The sequence below is a fragment of the Monopterus albus genome, unplaced genomic scaffold (assembly GCF_001952655.1).
Source record: "Monopterus albus unplaced genomic scaffold, M_albus_1.0 scaffold158.1, whole genome shotgun sequence".
Lineage (NCBI taxonomy): Eukaryota > Metazoa > Chordata > Actinopteri > Synbranchiformes > Synbranchidae > Monopterus > Monopterus albus.
The window spans coordinates 410,204-428,412 of NW_018128038.1; the positions used below are offsets into that span (position 1 = coordinate 410,204).

An 18,209-nucleotide genomic window follows, 5' to 3' on the forward strand; every position below is an offset into this window, starting at 1 on the left:
CCAGATTGTTCTAGACCCCAGCTCTGACTCTCCAGCATTTATACCTTGCCTGACTCTCTGTTTCTGACCTTGGATTACCGGTTTTTGACCACTGTGTTTTGTCTATGCCCTCCCAGATTCTGTTCGCCTGCAGTGTACTGACCTTCTGATTTTGTCCCCCTTGACCTCGAGTTTGGATCCCCTGGCTATACCTATTTACCGGCGCCGACCCTGGACTGTCTTATCGACCTGATTGATATCCTGGACTTTGTGTTAGTTGTTTTGCTTACAACAAGTAAAGAACTGGTCGCTACCTCGGTTCGTCTGGTTTTCTAATTGAGTTCACCACAACCTCTGTTTGGCATCTGTACACGCCAAACCTGACACATATGGCAAAATTGAAGACAATAAGATGAAAAGCAATCCTTAACAAAGAACAAAAAATTACACCTTATGAGAAAAATCTCACTTTTTACATGATCCATGAAACAGAATATGAGACTACAGGAAGTAAATAATATTTGTAAATGATTTACATGTTCTTAAACTTACTTAGAGATGAATCAGGACAATACAATAAGCAACAGTGACATTTAGACACTTAGTAATCTCTTAATTTGAGCTAATTTGTGTTTTGAATGACCATACATAAATAATAAAAAAATCCTTGGACAGTGTTCAGTAATGCTCAGAATTTCAAGAAATCCTTGATTCACACATCAAAAAACATTGATCTGGTCCTTGGTCAATTATCAAATGTCCCCAAAATATAATTAAAATTTCTTGCAATATGTTACTGACTAATAAATAATAAAGACAGAGTTAAACGCTATATTGTTTTAACAGTGATTTGCCTCTTCAGCATGAACAGAAAGGGTTTAAGGCTGAGTGCCACAAACATCATATGGAAAAGGTTGGCTTTGGATTTTCATGAATTGTTGATAATAACAAAAATATAAACTATTACCAATCTTATCTTAAGTAGATATGCTGTGCCCAGAAGGAAGAGGGAAAGAAAGATGGTGTAGCCAAAGAGTTACATTAGCCTGGCAGGCTTATGTTTTTTGTGGCTGACAGAGTGAATCTGGTCAATCTGTTTCTCCAATTTTAAAACCCACAAAAACAAAAAAAAATCACTTGACAGCACAACCTGAAAATATATATATATATTTTGGGTGGTTCCATCTGGCTAGATATCATGCAGTCAAACTTGCTAACCTCAAAATGACTTGTGTGATTCACATATATCAGCTTTGATACATCTGTGCGTGAATGTTTGTTTTCAGTTAACTGTACATCATACAGTATAATATATTTACAATTTACAACTCTTCACACATAAATGTAAAATTTGGTCACAGTCACACTAAAGCCTGAACCTGGAGAATCCAGAGGGTAAAGCTACAGGGCAAATGAAGTGTCGTCTTGTTGCATAGCCCTACTTTAAGTCAACAGTCAGCAGCAACAACACAACTCTTTACTGTACCTGTGAAAGACACACAGGTAACCTTGACACAATACTGCTCTCAGAGGAAAGAGGTGAGAGGAAAGGAAAGATGAAATTTGGGCAAATATGGCAGCGATACAGTAGTAAACTGCTTAGAAATCAAAAAATGGCACTTTTCTCCATTCAGAGACAATTTTATACCAACTAACTGGCAGTATATTTGAAAGAGAAAGGCAAATATTTACCACATAGACAGACAATATTTTTCTGACAAGTTCACGACCCTGACATGCACTACATTACTTACTTTGGATCTATAATTCCAACATAGGCACCTACCACAAAATTCAGTAGAAAAAATATCTTATTTGCATTCTGTTCTGTATACCAAATTCAAACAAGAGCTTTGTTCATTATACTTCTTCTCAGTTGTGTACTTATTCCATCATTCACATCCAACCGACCCATGGCCAGGCTGCATCGCAATACATCTTGGAAAACGAGGCACTTAGTATTCAGCCACATAACGTCAGAAAATAATTGATCTAGTGCCTGTTTGCACTCAAAAATGTATACCTGGTACACATTACAAAAGCATAATCATGAATATTCATCGCTTCTTAGCCACCCCCTTGTCTCATTTTTGCCACATTATTACTGTTAACACAATAAAACCTAAATAAAAAAGAAGAAAATTTAAAAAAAGAGGAAAATAATTTGGTGGCAGCATCAGTGAGATCAATTTGAGACTCTCCTCTCACCTACAGGACAGACAAAAAAACAAAATGATACATATAATAATGAAAACAGTGTTGTGAGAGCAGTCATATTAACACCAGGAATGAGGCATTCAGATCAGTCTGAAACACAGTTCAAAGTTTCACTCACAGAAGGAGGGGATTTTGGCTTTTGTCTTCTGTGCCAACACTGATTTTACTAGCCAAGGCAAAGTAAAGGGTCTTCACATGTGCTATAATTTCAGTGCAAGTAAAGGGGGTTAGAAAAAGTCATCAGTGTCTTGTTTCCTTCAAGAGTTCGCTGTATAGAAAAGGAGAGTAACACTACAAAGCTGGAATGATCTCTGGTCAACCTTTAACAGCACTTTCCACTGGCTTTTGTATTTGTATTAATACATTGGCTTCCTATCAAGTGCTGTACAACACTGCAACCCCATCCAACTTTTCAAGGTTTCCCGCCACATTAGCACCAGTCCTCTTCTTCTTTCTCCCTGAGACTCCCTGTTCCTCTGCTCCCAGGCCCAGCTGCAGGGTTGACCCTGAGGGTGAAGTGGTACCCGTTAGGCATCACACCCTGTGTGGTGGGTGCTGTGATAGGAGCAGCAGCAGCTCCGTGTGAGGCTGCTGTAGTGGAGGCAGTGGTTCTGGCAGTGCGTCCAGCTCCGTGGCTGCTCTTGGCATCTTGGAAGTCCTTTGTCTCTTCACGGAGGGGCCGTTGAGAAGTGTCCTGTGGCTGCTGGTTTAAGTTAGGGTCCAAACCGATGCGAGTGACTGGTATTGGGGATTTGTCATGGCCCCCAAGTAAGCAATCATGCTCTGAAAGGCCACGGCTGAAGCGAGTATGGTGCCCTGGCGTAACAGTGCTGGCACTGGATGTTAGAGGCGAGGAGTTGGCGGTCTTGTACGCCACAGCAGGACGAGGAGTGAGGGGCGTCTGCGGAAGTTGCCTGCGACCACGGCCCAGTGCGCAGGAACCAGAGGGGAGTGTTACAGGGCCAGCTTTAGCCGTACTGCTACTGTGCTGCAGAAGCAAAATATACAGGTATAGGAAGAATAAGTGATAAATCTAAAATATTTATTCTGTGTAGGTAAGATATGCACAACTATGTAAAAAACTATGTAAAATCTCTGTTAATGGTTTTGTAGAGAATTTTTAGGCACTCTGATCACAGTATTTGTTTGCTTTATTGCTGAGGTGTTTCCTCACATCAGTAAGTTGTAAGAGAGGGACATTTTTGTGAGTTTGGCAATGAACTCAAACACACTGGAGATTGAAGAGACCCATAAGACCCCCTGAAAATCTTAGTTTTGTTGACCTTTATCAGATTAAGTTTTCACTTTGCTGCAGTAATGTTGACGTGTACTCCAGGGTGTACCAGTATGCAGTGATGTCATTGTTAGGTGTGGTTAGAGGTGATGTAAAACAAACCTAAAACCTTTAAATTGAGAGGACAGTGAGGGTTGTCAGGTGGTAACTCTATAACTCTTTGAAATCCAACATGTAACATGCAAGAATACAGAAACAAAACTACTGTCACTAACCAAGTACTTACAGACTGCAATGATTACAAAACAGATCACCTATGTAAAGTCATAATTTACAGCCGGTAGCTCACCTGTTTGAGCAAATCAGCCTCCTGTTCCTTTCCCGGAGACGTGGATCGACTGGGACCGGCCGATTTGGTGTGACACGGCTCCCTGCTGCCGTATCGCTCACAGGAGTAGTAGCGCTGCTTCTCTCCCGCTGAGGAGTGATGCCTTCTCTCATGGGGCCGGCTGCGGTCCCGCTCCCTCGCTCGTTCTCTGGACATACCCTCTGTTTGAGGGTTGATGAATGAAGCTAGGTGACAGAAGCATCAAGTGACATAAGCTGATTGGTCCCTTATTTGGAAAATACAATTCTTGCCAAAATACACCTTGTTGTTTCCTGCTGCTTCTAGACTTCATGCTAAGTTCAGCTAACTGTCTCTGAGCTTCAAAAATGCTTAATTATTCCTTTAACACATCTACATGGGGCAGCCACAAATAAATGAAATATCTATTCTCAGACAATGCTTAAGATTAAGCTGCCTTGGTTGCAGTTACATTCATTCAAATGGAGTATATTTATTCAAACTCAATTTTTGAAAAGGTGACAGTCCTAATTATTCAAAGGGCAAACTGTAGAGGGTAGGGAGTAGTATGCTCTCCCTTGGTGGAATTACTTTCCTCTGCGCTGGACTAAGTTTTCATATTAAACCCACAACGACAGAAACACAAAAGCCTGTTCATCTTTCTGATGTGTCAGCTCTGCCTTTAGAATGACAAACTTTGAGAGCAAATCTCTCTCCCCTTGTTGTTTCTCTCAGCTTGATCGATATGGTGGCTAGACGTTCTGCTCTCTCACCAAGAGGTACCCATAAATCCCTGTGCTGGACTCGTCTGTTGTGGTCTTTCATCTCAGCAATAAAGCCCAGCTGCTGCTCTCCAGTTTTAGAAAATACTCAGTTTTAGAAAATACTCTTCCCTGAGCTCTCAGGTTCTAGGGCTCTAGCAGACGATCCACGACGGTAAACAAAGAATGTGACAACAGTCTATACCACAAACTACAAGTACTAAGTTGATTTAATCAGCCTCAAAACATTCCATAAACCTATACACTATGAAAATCAACATTCAAAGATTTGGAATTTACTTAAAATAGGTAATATTGTGTGTCAGACCTACAGTATATTGTTGTTACTTCTGGATATCATTTTGAAAATCATTCTTGGTGAATTTATGGACACTGTGACATATGAGATTTAAGAGATGTCTCAAGAAAAGCCACCCTAAAATTGGACCCAGACAAAAAAACAATAAACCAACATGGACAGTGTGAAACGGATTATAGAAATTTTACAAAATAAAGCCATTGCTGTAGCTGCTCTGCTGACTTGGTCTGAGCTGTCTGAGCATACTTGAATGCACCAACACGGGCATTTGATTTGAATGCTTTTGCTCAGAACTGGTTTGCTCTGCACTGGTGGTTTCCAAACAACCACCCCTGGGATATTTAAGGGGATACCACAAGGTTGTGTGCTGAGTCCTTTACTAATTAGGACCACTGCAGTCTCACTGCATGTGGAGCAGAGAAAATAAAGGTAGAAATTGGCCTTTGCCTTAATGACAGGACTCATGTCTATGCTTGACCACAAAGATCCTTTTTTTCATGCTGCTCACCAGACAAACTCTAGTTACACCCTCAGGTAATTGTGAATATATTAATTAATTCATTAATGTTGAGTCCTTTAGGATGTAACAAAGCAAGTGAAGTGAACTTATACTGTCTCACCGACAGTGCTGGATGGTTGCACTGATGGAGTTCTATCCAGAGACTTCTGTTTCTTGTCTTTGTCTCTGCGTCGATGGCAATGGTGATGGTGGTGATGGTGGTTGGCTCTGTCCTGGCCCTGAGCTTGCCCTGTTGATGACTCAGACAGGTCGGGCCATTCTAGGTCATATTCCCTTAGCCTGACCTCCTGTTGGCACTGGGGTGTCACTGAGGATGCTGAGCGTCTTATAGGACTGAGGTCGACAATTGGCTAAGTGAGGAAAGAGAAACGTGGAGAGGCATGATGAGAAGGTACAGCCAAGGGGTGGCTGTGGTGGTTTTACACCAACCACTTACTGGATCACCAAAATATCCACAATACACAAATGGAACGACTGTTAGAAAGCAACCATTGGTCTAAAGGCTGACATTGAACCTTCTTCTCCAGGCACAGATGTTAGAGAAGTTTGAGAAGAATGACCACACATCTGTGATAGAACCTAATACTATTACAGAACTTGCATAACTTGTAAGCTAGCAGGCATCTCTGCTAGTCAGCAAAGAAGAGGTGGGGTGTTGTCTTTGACCTTTGTGGCATTTTATTGTTTTTCAGCTAGAAAAACAGCTAGTAATAGCTACATTTCATTTGCCCATGCATTATATAATTCAGAATGGAAATTATGCTGAAAATACAAACTCAGTGGTTGGGAGGAGTGAAAGAATTGCTAAAATATCAAATCATTTCTGACCATGAGTGGCAGCAATAAGCCTCTTGCTGCTGCAAGGTGCTCCAGCTAGTCAAGGAGGAAGAAATCCTGCACCACGTTTGATTTAGCATGGTTTATACTGACTTTATTGCAATTTACATCTTTTCTCTTGGAGTCAGTCGTGCTTTTGATAATGTTTCTTTTTCCTTGTTTATGTCACTGCCCTGCATGCTTTCTGCACAAAATGACAAACAGCTGTGTGATACTCAAAATGATAAACCTGCACTGACTTTTTTGGACACATGGGGCAGTTGAAAAAAATGTGTCAACAACAGTGGCACCTTTTAAAAATAATGCTGATAATTTTCTCTCTTTTTTTAACACAAATCCCATACAGAGGCTAAAACCAATTTTTGGTACTCTTTGAAGTAAGAAAGAGCCCAGCTGTGCATACACATGGTCTCTGCTCTGTGTAAACTACTCCACCAGCTTGTCATGTTGTTATGGTAATGGACTTGTATAGGTTTTCTATACATTGCAGCACACTCAAAACATGTTCACACTATTTGCCTATTCGCCTATGTATGCTCCCAAGCACACACAAGGACACTTCGACATGCAGAGCGGAGAAGCCAGCAATCGAAACAGCAGTGGTCAAGCGCATGCACAGTTGACTTTTTCTTACTTCGGATAGTGTAAAAATTGATAGTTGTCCTTGTCCTTTGGAACTCTTTGTAGAACAAAAAGAAAACCACTGGCTTTTTCCTTTGTTTTGATACAGTCAACTTGCTAGTGAACCTCTGTTTTTGTTTTTCACCAGCACCTCAAGGAATGATCTGGTCCTTTAAGTGTTAAAAGTTCTAATATTATATATGACTCCAATGGTGTATTCTATATTAATACAGTGATTAATGCTTTGAGGACAATGACATTCACCCCACCTAATTCTTTTCTTATTAACTTGTCCTACTGACTAGTACAGCTAGCAGGTAACAAACTGGTGTGATAGTGAACTGAACAGCAGCTAAGTTAACACCCCACCTGCTGGTTAACACTGTACATGTGTAGTGATTTTAGTTCATAGCTTCTTGAGATGTTAGTTTCCAAATAAAACAGTTTCTGACTGGATTAATAAAGTTAAAACTTTAGATAATCATGATAACAATTAAAATGTTGATGATCTTTTACAGGCAGATTTGGGGTGGTTGTGCTGTTCGTCCTGCTCCTACCTCAGAGTGTATCCTGTAGCTACAGTCACACATAACACTGAAACAAAAAAAGAATTATCAACAACCATCCATCTACCAAGTTATTTTATCTAGTATGTAGTCTTAAAATCTTACCCTTTAGATAAACATCATAATATAATACAAAACTAATAATATAACCTGCATATTTCTTTCACATTACTGAAAGAGTCTTGAAGTGAGGGCCAGTAAACAATTCAAGTGATGAATCAGACTCGTTTGATTTGCATTTGATGTGTGAAAAATAAGATTTTAAGACTGAAAATAATGGCATAAGGTTGGATAGGTTTTTAGTTGAAAGGAAATAGTTATTGCAAAGCAGGAAAGCAGCAGCACTGTCCCTGCCTTGTTCCACAATCACATACTGAATCACAAAAACACCACACACTGCTTCACTACTACATTACTACACAACAGGACACACATAGACTATCTTTTATCAAACTGGAGTACTGCACTGCTTAGCTAAAAGCTGGAAAGCAGGACAGAGTACTTGACATTTCCCAGATATACATACAAATACTTTACCAGGGATGAGTATGTTTTCTGGAAATGGTAAATTTGTGTGTTGCTTGTAATGTGTCTGTCAGCAATTTCATGGAATGATCAGTGTATACATGGAGCACATGGAGGCAAAGACAGACATGAGAGAAGAAGTCAAAAAAGAGGGAAAGGAAGAGGGAGAAGAAGAGAAAACAGAGATAGAGTTGGCACAACAGGTGGTACATACTGCCAGGTAGGTCCCAGGGGCGTGGCGAGGGTGGCTCCGCTGTCAGACAGCACATACAAGAGGGAGGTGGGTAAAACATTAGCAGTGGGCATCAAAATTAGAAGAAAGGGAAGACAGAGGAAAAGAAGAAGAGACTTATTAAAAATAAAACTGGTGACATTCTATATTTTCCTACAGTCAATTGATCTCATAAAAGGACCAAAACCAGCAATGAATTTATCAAGTATTGTCTGTGTAGCCAAAGTCTGATATATCTCCACAGCTCCACTGTTGTCCAGAAGGTAGTAAAACACATCAGGGAGCTGCTGACATGTTACTTCATTACCATGAACAAACACACTGTAGTTTAAGTTGACTCAGTCCCACTGAAACCTTTCTGCTACAGGAAATCCCTGGTAGAACATCAAATGTGGATTAATTCAGCGCTGAACACAGGCCCCAACAATTGCAATATTTACTGTACCTGCAATATAATTGAATAACATCAGCTAAAAGTTTGACAGTGAAGGTGCAGACAGTTGCAATTACTTGGTGTGCACTGTAAGCATATGGCCACTATTTTAAAAAGATTTCTGTCTTGAAAAAACCTAAGGTAATGAGTAATGGGACAACACGTTGTTGGTTTTGGTCTTTTCATGGAACCTGATGACAATAACAAAAATACAGAATAACACCAGGCTTATCCTTTAAAGAGAAAGAAGGAGTGAGAGCTCAAAATGCAACATAAATATAAGGAAAGCTCATGTTAGGGGCTGGAGAGAGCAGGGTGACAGTGAAAGACAGACAAAGAGCAATGCTCAACAGACACGGTCAAACAGGAGCAACAATCCAGAAACAGAAATGAGGGACAGAAAACTCTTTTTGATATGACATCTGAACACAGCAGATGAGAACAGCTACTCACAAAATGACAAAATGAACATTTGAAGAACTGGATTGCAATAAGTGAAATTCACAAAAATAAAAGAATTACTGAAGTTATGCTAAACTCAGCTGTTAGATTAGACCCCATTGTGTTGTGGGAGAGTGAGTACTGTATGAAATGCAAAAAGATTAATAATCATAATATGTTTTAAAATTATTACATTGATAAGTAAACCTAACACAAATATTCTACAGATTTCTAAGAAATTCAGACAATAGTTAACCTCATGTTGTACTGAAAAGATCAGGTTAGTTTTTTAAAAACCATTATTTACAGGTACTGTTATCAGTTTCTATTTTACACCAAAATACAAGAGGACCAAATGAACTGGATTATTTGATCTGCTAAAACGATTAAATATTGAGAAGTGTGTACATGACAGACACTGTGGATCTGCATTTTCACTCAACGGTTTAGTACTTTTTCTACCACAGACATTTTGTGCTTGGTTTACTGTACAAGTCAACATTGCTGATGCAATATTCAGTAAAAATCAAGTTCAAATCATTAATTCTTTTTCCTTAAATTTACTAGGTCTGTGCAATATATCAGTGTTAAAACACATTAATAGTTCCACTTGTTTGCTTCAGAGTTTTAGTTTTAGATCATGTCTGGGAGCTGAGAGCTGATTAACGGAAAGCAGGTTCTAGCCCACTCTGCCTAAAGGTCAGAAATCCCTACCAACACCTACAGCTCAGTAATTAACTTGGTGTATCTCATTAAAACAGATATAATATCAAAAGCTCAGAAAATATCCTCCCAGCTTCAGCTTCACATTTAAGGCTAAGACATGTCTATGGCATTCATTTTCTAGTCTACCTCTCAGAAAGACAGCAAACAAGCCAACTGTGTTTCCCAAAATGCTGAAGTACTCAAATAAGACAAGGTTGGCCTGGGACTGATAAAACACTGAGGCTGTATTTAATTACTGAGACTTGCTGGTTCATCTATCATATGTACCTGCAAATTATACAGTTTATTTCTCTCTTTGGAAGAGCATGCATGTTTGTAAATTTTGTTTTGAGCTTGTCACAGGTCCAGCACACTTGTTGTGGGGAAGGTCCATTTTACCCAGCATATGACATCACTGGGACACTGTAGCACCACATTAGGCAGAGATTTAGGTCTGTGATACTGTGTCAATCAGTATTTAGAGTTCTAGATCATTATGTCCCTATCTAACATGATAGATTTCATGTCTATCCTGAAATTCCTCCTCAGTAAAGAATGTGAAGCTGTCAGACTGGAGAGGTCAGGGTCAACAGGATGAGCTGATGAAGACTGACAGAGCAACTCTGCTTTTGTTATCTCACAGCTGTTTTTACTAACTACATACCACTCAGCATCTCTCCAGCCTTTTGTAGCCCTTTCCAGGGTCTGCTACTGTACCTCAGCCAATAATCTTAAGGTATCGACAGTGTCTGCATTTTCAGAACATGATATAATACTAAGAATGCAGCTCACAGCAAAGATATTTTCAGTCAATAATAAAACAAGAAGCATGGCATCATAAGCGCTGAAGAGCTTACGTAGTACTCGGCGTTGAGTCGGGGCAGAGAGGCTGCTCTGCAGTGGCCTTCCAAGCTGGGATATCCCTCTGAGTCTGAAATGTTGTCCACCTGCTTCAGTTCAAGCACTTCCTGAAAGGAAAAGACAAGAGGTGCTGTAGTATGTATAGAGCCAACACAGAGGACGGACTTCACACAAGGTCAGAATGTGAAATAACATTTAGATGATGGACATTTCTTGGTGTTTTTGTACCTGAGGGCTGCTGGAATATGACACATCTTCTGACTGGCCCCTCTGTAGTTTCCTCTGGCCTTTGGGCCTTTGTGTTGTCTGAGAAACATCTCCAGACTGCGAATGTTTTATGGCACTCCTCTGAGTTATTCTGTATATGGACATACAAGACCCCTAACTGTAATATCAAGACAGTATTCACTCTTGTAGGGCCTGAGACCCAGGCAGCTCATATTTTCGTACAGTTTTAATTGTACTCTTGGACTGATCTAATGCAAGTTAAGACATTCCCACAAAGCAAAAATATGTTATACCTACTCCAGGCTAACACAGAATTCAAAGTTCATGTTTTCATGGTAGCAATCAATGACATCTGCTGCAGCACTGAATGACCAAAAACAAGAAACTATGGCTGATCATTTGTGGCAAATAACAATGTTGCAGAGTCAGTAATGAGAAAACTTGTTGGAAATACAGTAATGGGCAGTGAGGACAGTGTTAGTTGTTTGTTCAAGGAAACTTCCCTGAGTCTGAGTGGCCAGTTGGCTGATGTACTGAGGTGTGAGACATTACAAAGCCTCAGCACTGCAGCTCTTCTACAGATCTGCACTGAGCTAAGACATTGTTCTGTTGGAAGTGTTTTCCATAATTATACTTTTCAGTGAATATTAGCAGCAAAATGTTCATGTACCTGATGATTTCTTCCAGAAGACAAACATCTCCTGCTGGAGTGAACAAGACTGAGTGGCTTGACACAGTTGCTCAGTCAGCCATGTTTCTTAGTCCCACTTAATAGTCAAGGACTTTGTGCAGCAGCTGAAGTTAAATGTCTAGAGAAGTCTGCAGCTAGTCCAGCACTCTCTAAACTGGCTCCCTGATCTAATGTAGCTCATCTCTACTTAAAGATGCTGGTGCTGACCTACAGGGCAGTGAAGGGAACTACAGTACAGTGTGTGTACAACATATTGTATAGTAATTCTGCCTCTGGACAACTGGCCATTGAGGAACGTTGCTCGTCTGACTTAGATTAAACTTGTGAACCTTGTTTCAATCAAATAACAAGACCAATACAGACACTGGAAGGTAACACTGCAGTATCATTTATCATCAACAGCTCCGTCTTTGACTGGAGATACATCATGTTTGTATTGTATAATACTCACATTGTGTCCCTGTTTATGGAGGTGGTAGTAGGTGGGGCCTGTGGCTTAACTTCTGGCTCAGGATGGGGTGGGTGGAACTGTTTGGGGCTGCAGATTGGTGGTTCGACTTCCTGTATGTGAGTGAGGGGCAGCACAGGATGGAACAATGCCCCCAGTTTACTCTGCACGACAGATCAACAGCAATTATCATGACTGGAGTCATTGAATTGGCATTGACATTTGGATTTGGGCAGAATTTCTACACGTATGATAAGGAGGAAAAAAATCACCTCATTATCATCTTATATTTATTTATTATTTAGTCTCAGCCTTCATGAGTTATTTTGCTCATAACCCCAGTCACCACAGAAAAATTTGCTAAAAGGAATGAAACTGGCACTAATTCCACTATCTTGTAACTAGGATCACTTTTGTCTTCTTAAAACTTAAGACCAAAAATAATGACGTGAAAACCTGATTATTCAAGTGAAATTAGATGCGATGCATGTGTCCCTTTAAATATTACAAGGTCATATCATATTAGTCTCATTTAGTCAGCAGTATAAAATAAAACTCCCATAAGCAATATAAAACCCAAATACACTAAGAGTTAGGATTATTCCACTCATTAACATGTTTATTTTTTAAGTTTTTATTTATTCCTGCATAAACCACCACTGAACTCTTTGCAGTGATATTTTGCTACAGTGCTGTACCTGAGGTCCTGAAGAATTCTGCTGGAGTTTTTTGGCACGATTCTGCTTATAGTAGTCAAAAATCATTACAGCTGCATAGACCTTCCCCACGGTCAGCTCATTGTCTGGAAGAGGAGGAAGTAGAATGACACACAGTCCCCAGTGTGGGCAGTAGGTGGCACCAGATGAACAGTATTGTATTTTTGATTACTGAAGCAAAAACTGTTGCTTTAAACTAATTTCATGAGTTTTATATAAAGAAGTGTTATCCGAGGATAACAGAATAATGCCTATCACTGCATTAGCAGCAAGAAAAATGACAACTGTGGCTAATTTTTAAACCTGTTGATCAGTATTAGAAATACTGTGAAATGATCTGGCAGCACTGCCTGATTTTGATTTTTAGGGCTCAATAATACAAAAATCTTACTCAGCTACTTTTGTCTATATGTCCTAAATGTGTACTTTTTTAAATATCTGTGTTCGTGTAGTATCAGTGATGCTACACAAAAAAAAAAACAAATTTCAAAAGATGTTGTTAGAAAAGAACTGGAAGAAGTCAGTTACCAAGCAAGCAGCTTACTCTAGCTCAGTGGAATCTGAACAAAACTGTGGCTCACATTTATGTGGTGTCACCAGCAGGTCGACAGTCTTTTGAGACAGGTTGGGCCAGACTCGGTTTATCTCCCTCTTCAGGTCAGCATCACACAAATGCTGCGCCAGGACCCCTGGGGATGTGCCCACAAACACGTCACTTCAAATCTGCACCACAGCGATCAACACTATTCACACTGATATCAGAGCCATCTGTGCGGCCACAAGGGACTCTGGATTTTGCAGTTTTAGTCTCTCACCAGATGCCAGTTTGATCTCCAGGGCTGTGCGAATAAGAGCCATCAGTGTAGAGGTGAAATGCACTGTGTTGTCATCTGCAATGGGCATGTTCATCTTTACCAGACGCTAAAGATGGAAGCAAAAGAGGAAGGGCCGTGAACCAAGAACAGTCGACAGGTGAGGGAACAGAGACTGGATGAAAGACGTAAACACAAGCTAAAGTAAAGGATCAAAAAAGTTCTAGATCTTAGCCAGGTGAACAAATCTTAATAATAAATAGTCAATGAATACATAATAATGAATTGCTTTTTGTACAGTGTCAGTCTAGCATACAGACAAACTTTACCTGAATTATAAAACAACAGGTACAAAAAGATTTGCTGTGACAAGCTACAGTAGGGCTGATGATTATCATCATTATCAATTTATCTGATTGCACTATTAATCACTTAGTCTATATATTACCAGAATAGTGTGAAAGACCAACCATGATGAAAGATAAAACAGAGAAAAGCAGATAATCATGACACTGGAGAAGCTATTGGCATTTATGCTGTTGTCAGTTCACCTTCAATTTGTACAGAACAAAGATCTAAATCACTGGCCAGTATGGATAGCAGGATTAACTCCAGTGACCACCCATTCATCTGTTATCAATACCGCTTATCCTGATGAGGGTTGCAGGGGGGCTGGAGCCAATCCCAGCTGACACTGGCTGAGAGACGATGTCCCCCCTGGACAGGTCGCCAGTCTATCACAGTGTTAGTCCAGTGATCAGTAATCTTTTAATTCTTTTAAGATGTCATTTTAAAAAAATGCCGGTGGTGTTGCAATATTCAAATTTTTACAGTCAGCTTTTTAGAATACTACATGAAACCAAACATTTGTGAAATAGCTAATAGCAGTGTCAGGGAAGCTACTTAGAAAGCATAGCTTCGCAAGCTACCAATCACTTCACACTGGAAGAACTTGAACTGCAGCAAAACTACTTTAGGGAAAATCTAGTTTGGTTAATGCTACTTTAAAAATGCAGTTCAAACTATGTGGTAAAAAACAAAAAACCAAATTGATAATGTACACGTGATACAAAAATATCCAGTCAAATCCACAGGAATGGAACAGATGTGAGGTCACTGACCTTGACCTTTGACTACCAAAATCTAATCAGTTCACATCCTTGAGGCATAACACATTCACAAAAATGGAACGGATGGACATGTGGACGGATGACAGAGAACATAAAAACATAATCACTGGCACGGAGACATAAAAATTCACATGCCACTCAGCAGAGTTTACATTTGAGAACTAAACCTGTCTTAGATAAAACTATTGCATCTGGGCCTTTCACAAGGACAAAACTGAAAACCAGGCCTCACACAGCATAGTAAAAAGAAATAAAAATAAAAAAATCATCCTTTTCTTGCCCCAAACAGTTTCTAGTTTCAGTAATGAACTAAAAAAATTGGAAAAAAAAAAGTAACTACCTGCATCACTATGCAAACATGAGTGTAGTTGAGCTACCAGCAAACTACTGCAAAATGTAGTTAAACTACTGTGGTAGTTTAATTATACATAGTTCACTACTCCCCAACACTGGTTAATAGTTTAAATAATTTACCAAAGCAAAAATACCAAACTTTTTCAGGTTCTAGCTTCTCCAGCATGAGTAAATACTGCTTCTTTCAGTTTTATGTCTTTGCTATTGTCATGTGGTTACACTGTTGGTTGGACAAAACAAGCAATTTAAAAATGTCATCACAACACATTCACAGTGAAACTGGAGGGATGGTACAGGCACATACTTGATAAAGAACTCTGGATTTTAAAAACTGAAGAGACTAGAGCAGAAGGCAAAAGAAAAAAACACCAGAAACATTTGTGACAAAAAAGACAAGCTGTAGCTGATGGTTTCCATTTTATTCAAACCAAAGAGAGGCAAAGCAGAGATGAGAAAAAAGAGAAGTCCTGGGACCATAACAATACAGATGAAGACAAGGAGGCATGAGAGGCGAGGAACGAGGGAAGAAAGAGGTTAGTGCCTTCACTGGAAAGCATATATGCAAAGGACTGCAGACATGAGTAACAAGCACATAAAAACAGAAAGACAACTTTTAAAAAACACACATGCAGAGGACATGCTTGCAGACAGAGACTTGACACACATGCACACACACTGAAGTGTTTAGGAAGGAGAAGAGAGCATAGAAATCCCTAAACACGGCCAAAGAATGATCATTGAGGCAGTGAAGATGGAACATAAAACTGGAATGCAGACGGTAACAGGGATAAGATGTTTTCATTAAGAAGAAAGTTTAACAAAGAGCATCATCAATGGCAAACCATTGGGAGAGAAAAAATAGAAACATAAGGATGGGGAAAAACCCTGGTCTCATGTGTATCGCTGCTGTCTCTGTCTTTGATCATGTCTTTCCCTGTCGATTTACAAAAGCAAGTTATATTTGGAGATACGACCACGTCAGACTTTTTTTTAAACTGGGGCAAGGGCAGGGCTGCTTTAAATGTGATTCATTTTGACAGCTGTGCATGCACTGGAACTCACATCAAGTCTGCATGCTAAGAGGTAAGCAGCTGGCACAGGGCCACCTGAGGACTGTTAGAACAAAGCTAAATATGTTTTCAATTTTAGATTCTTCAAAGTATTCACCTTTTGCTTTGATAACAGCTTTGCACGCTCTTGACTGTCTCAACCAGCTTCGTGAGGTGGTCACCTGGAATGGTTTTCTATCAGTCTGGAAGGAGTTCCCACATCTGCTGAGCACTTGTTGGCTGCCCTTCCTTCACTCTGTGACCCAACTCATCTCAGCTGAGTTTAGGTCTGGTCACTGTGGAGGCCACTCCATCACTCTGCTTCTTGGGCAAAAACCCTTACATAGACTAGAGCTATGTTTTTGGTCACTGTCCTGTTGCAAAAAAAAGATGGTCCTGCAAAGCACAAACCAGATGGGGTGGTGTGACAATGCAACATGTTGTGGCAGCCAGTACTGATTGTGTGCCAGGAATTCTGAATAAATCTGCAAGAGTGTAACCAGCAGAGACCCCCAACATCACACCTCCTCCCCCATGCCTCGCAGTGGGAACCACACATGCAGCTTACATCCGCTCACCTTCACTGCATCTCACAATGACATGATGGTTGGAACCAAAACTCTCACGTGGTCTCACCAGACCAAAGTACAGCTTTCCACTGGTCTAATGCTCTTAGCTCCTTGGGCCAAACAATTCTCATCTTCTAAACGGTCTCAGTCTGTCATGGTCTTTTTGCAGCAGTTCCACCATGAAGGTCTCCTCCAGCAGTTGATGTTGAGATGTGTCAACTGCTTGAACTCTGGGAAGCATTGATGTGGGCTCTAATCTGAGGTGCTGTTCACTGATTAATGAACTTATCTTGGGCAGCAGAGGTACTTCTTGGTCTTCCTTCCTGGGGAGGTCCTTAGGAGAGCCACTTTCAAAGTTCTTCCAGATTGCCTGGCCTTCAAGTCTTAAAGATGGACCGTCATTTCTCTTTATTTATGTTTCAAAGGTCTTTCAGATTGCCTGGCCTTCAAGTCTTACAGATGGACCGTCATTTCTCTTTATTTATTTATGCATTTCTTAGCACATTAGGGATTATTAGAATTGTTAAATAGGTTTATTTGCTGTATACCAACACTCAAATGATGGCCTCATATGCATTTCGAAGGCAAGAAATTCCACCATTTATCTTTCAATAAAGCACAGCTGTTACTGATAAATATTCCAGGTGACTACATCAGGAAGCTGGTTGAGATTTTGCCAATAGTATGCAGAGCTGTCAGAGGTGAGTCTGGCGCAGACTGTGGAATATTGGTTTCACCCCAGGCAAATACTGAGTCATTTCAGGCACCCTGTAGACATCTGTGAGATTGCAGGGGGGGGAAACACTGAAGATGTAACCTGGTGTTGGATAACAGATTAAAAAAAAACACACTAAAGCAAATGCTATGTGAAGTCATAAATATGGGATCAGAGGAATGGTTCTGAAATGAATTAGAAGTTATTTGACACAGAGGCGTCAATTTGTGAAGTTGGGTGAATACCAATCGAGTGAGCTGGGTATTGTATGTGGAGTGCCTCAGGGTTCTGTTTTGGGACCTAAATTATTTATATTATACATCAACAATATATGCAAGGTTTCTGATTTAGTGAAAGTGGTTTTATTTGCTGATGACACTACCATATGGGCATCGGGTGAAAACCTACAGCAACTCTCTGGACGGGTTTCACAGGAACTTGAGAAGATAAAGAAATGGTGTGATAGTAATATACTATCTCTGAATTTGGATAAAACTAAATTTATGGTATTTGGGAATCGTAGACAAAATAATGAACTTCAATTGAAAATTGGGGGAGCTAATATAGAACGAGTACATGAAATTAAATTTCTAGGTGTCATAGTTGATGACAAATTCTCCTGGAAATCTCATATCAGATATGTTCAGCACAAAATAGCAAAGAATATATCGATATTGGCAAGGGTTAGATATATTTTGGACGGGAAAGCACTACGGATTTTGTATTCTTCATTGATTTTACCATACTTAGAGTATGGCGTTGAAAACTGGGGAAATACATACAAAAGCTCACTTCAACCATTGTATATATTACAAAAAAGAGCAATAAGAATTGTGCATAAGATGGGGTACAGGGATCACACCAATGTAGCTTTCATACAGTCTAAATTGTTAAAATTTT

General features: G+C 39.9%; 1 protein-coding gene across 16 annotated transcripts in view; it reads right to left on the bottom strand.

Annotated features, from left to right (window-relative positions):
- Positions 1 to 1,863: 1,863 nt before the first annotated feature.
- The window catches only part of cacna1bb (calcium channel, voltage-dependent, N type, alpha 1B subunit, b), a 137,778-nt gene continuing 121,432 nt past the window's right edge, over positions 1,864 to 18,209 (bottom strand). For 14 of the 16 annotated variants that reach the window (XM_020615082.1, XM_020615086.1, XM_020615083.1 and 11 more), the window contains 10 exons: positions 13,496 to 13,601; positions 13,262 to 13,369; positions 12,663 to 12,766; positions 11,968 to 12,128; positions 10,826 to 10,955; positions 10,594 to 10,704; positions 8,140 to 8,178; positions 5,477 to 5,726; positions 3,780 to 4,003; positions 1,864 to 3,184 (listed from right to left, as the gene is read on the bottom strand). In XM_020615082.1, the coding sequence (XP_020470738.1) occupies positions 2,627 to 3,184; positions 3,780 to 4,003; positions 5,477 to 5,726; positions 8,140 to 8,178; positions 10,594 to 10,704; positions 10,826 to 10,955; positions 11,968 to 12,128; positions 12,663 to 12,766; positions 13,262 to 13,369; positions 13,496 to 13,601 (1,791 nt within the window). In that variant the 3' untranslated portion in view covers positions 1,864 to 2,626. Of the gene's footprint in view, positions 3,185 to 3,779; positions 4,004 to 5,476; positions 5,727 to 8,139; positions 8,179 to 10,593; positions 10,705 to 10,825; positions 10,956 to 11,967; positions 12,129 to 12,662; positions 12,767 to 13,261; positions 13,370 to 13,495; positions 13,602 to 18,209 lie in introns of those variants that run through there. The other 2 variants (XM_020615085.1, XM_020615089.1) reach the window with 2 other exon arrangements.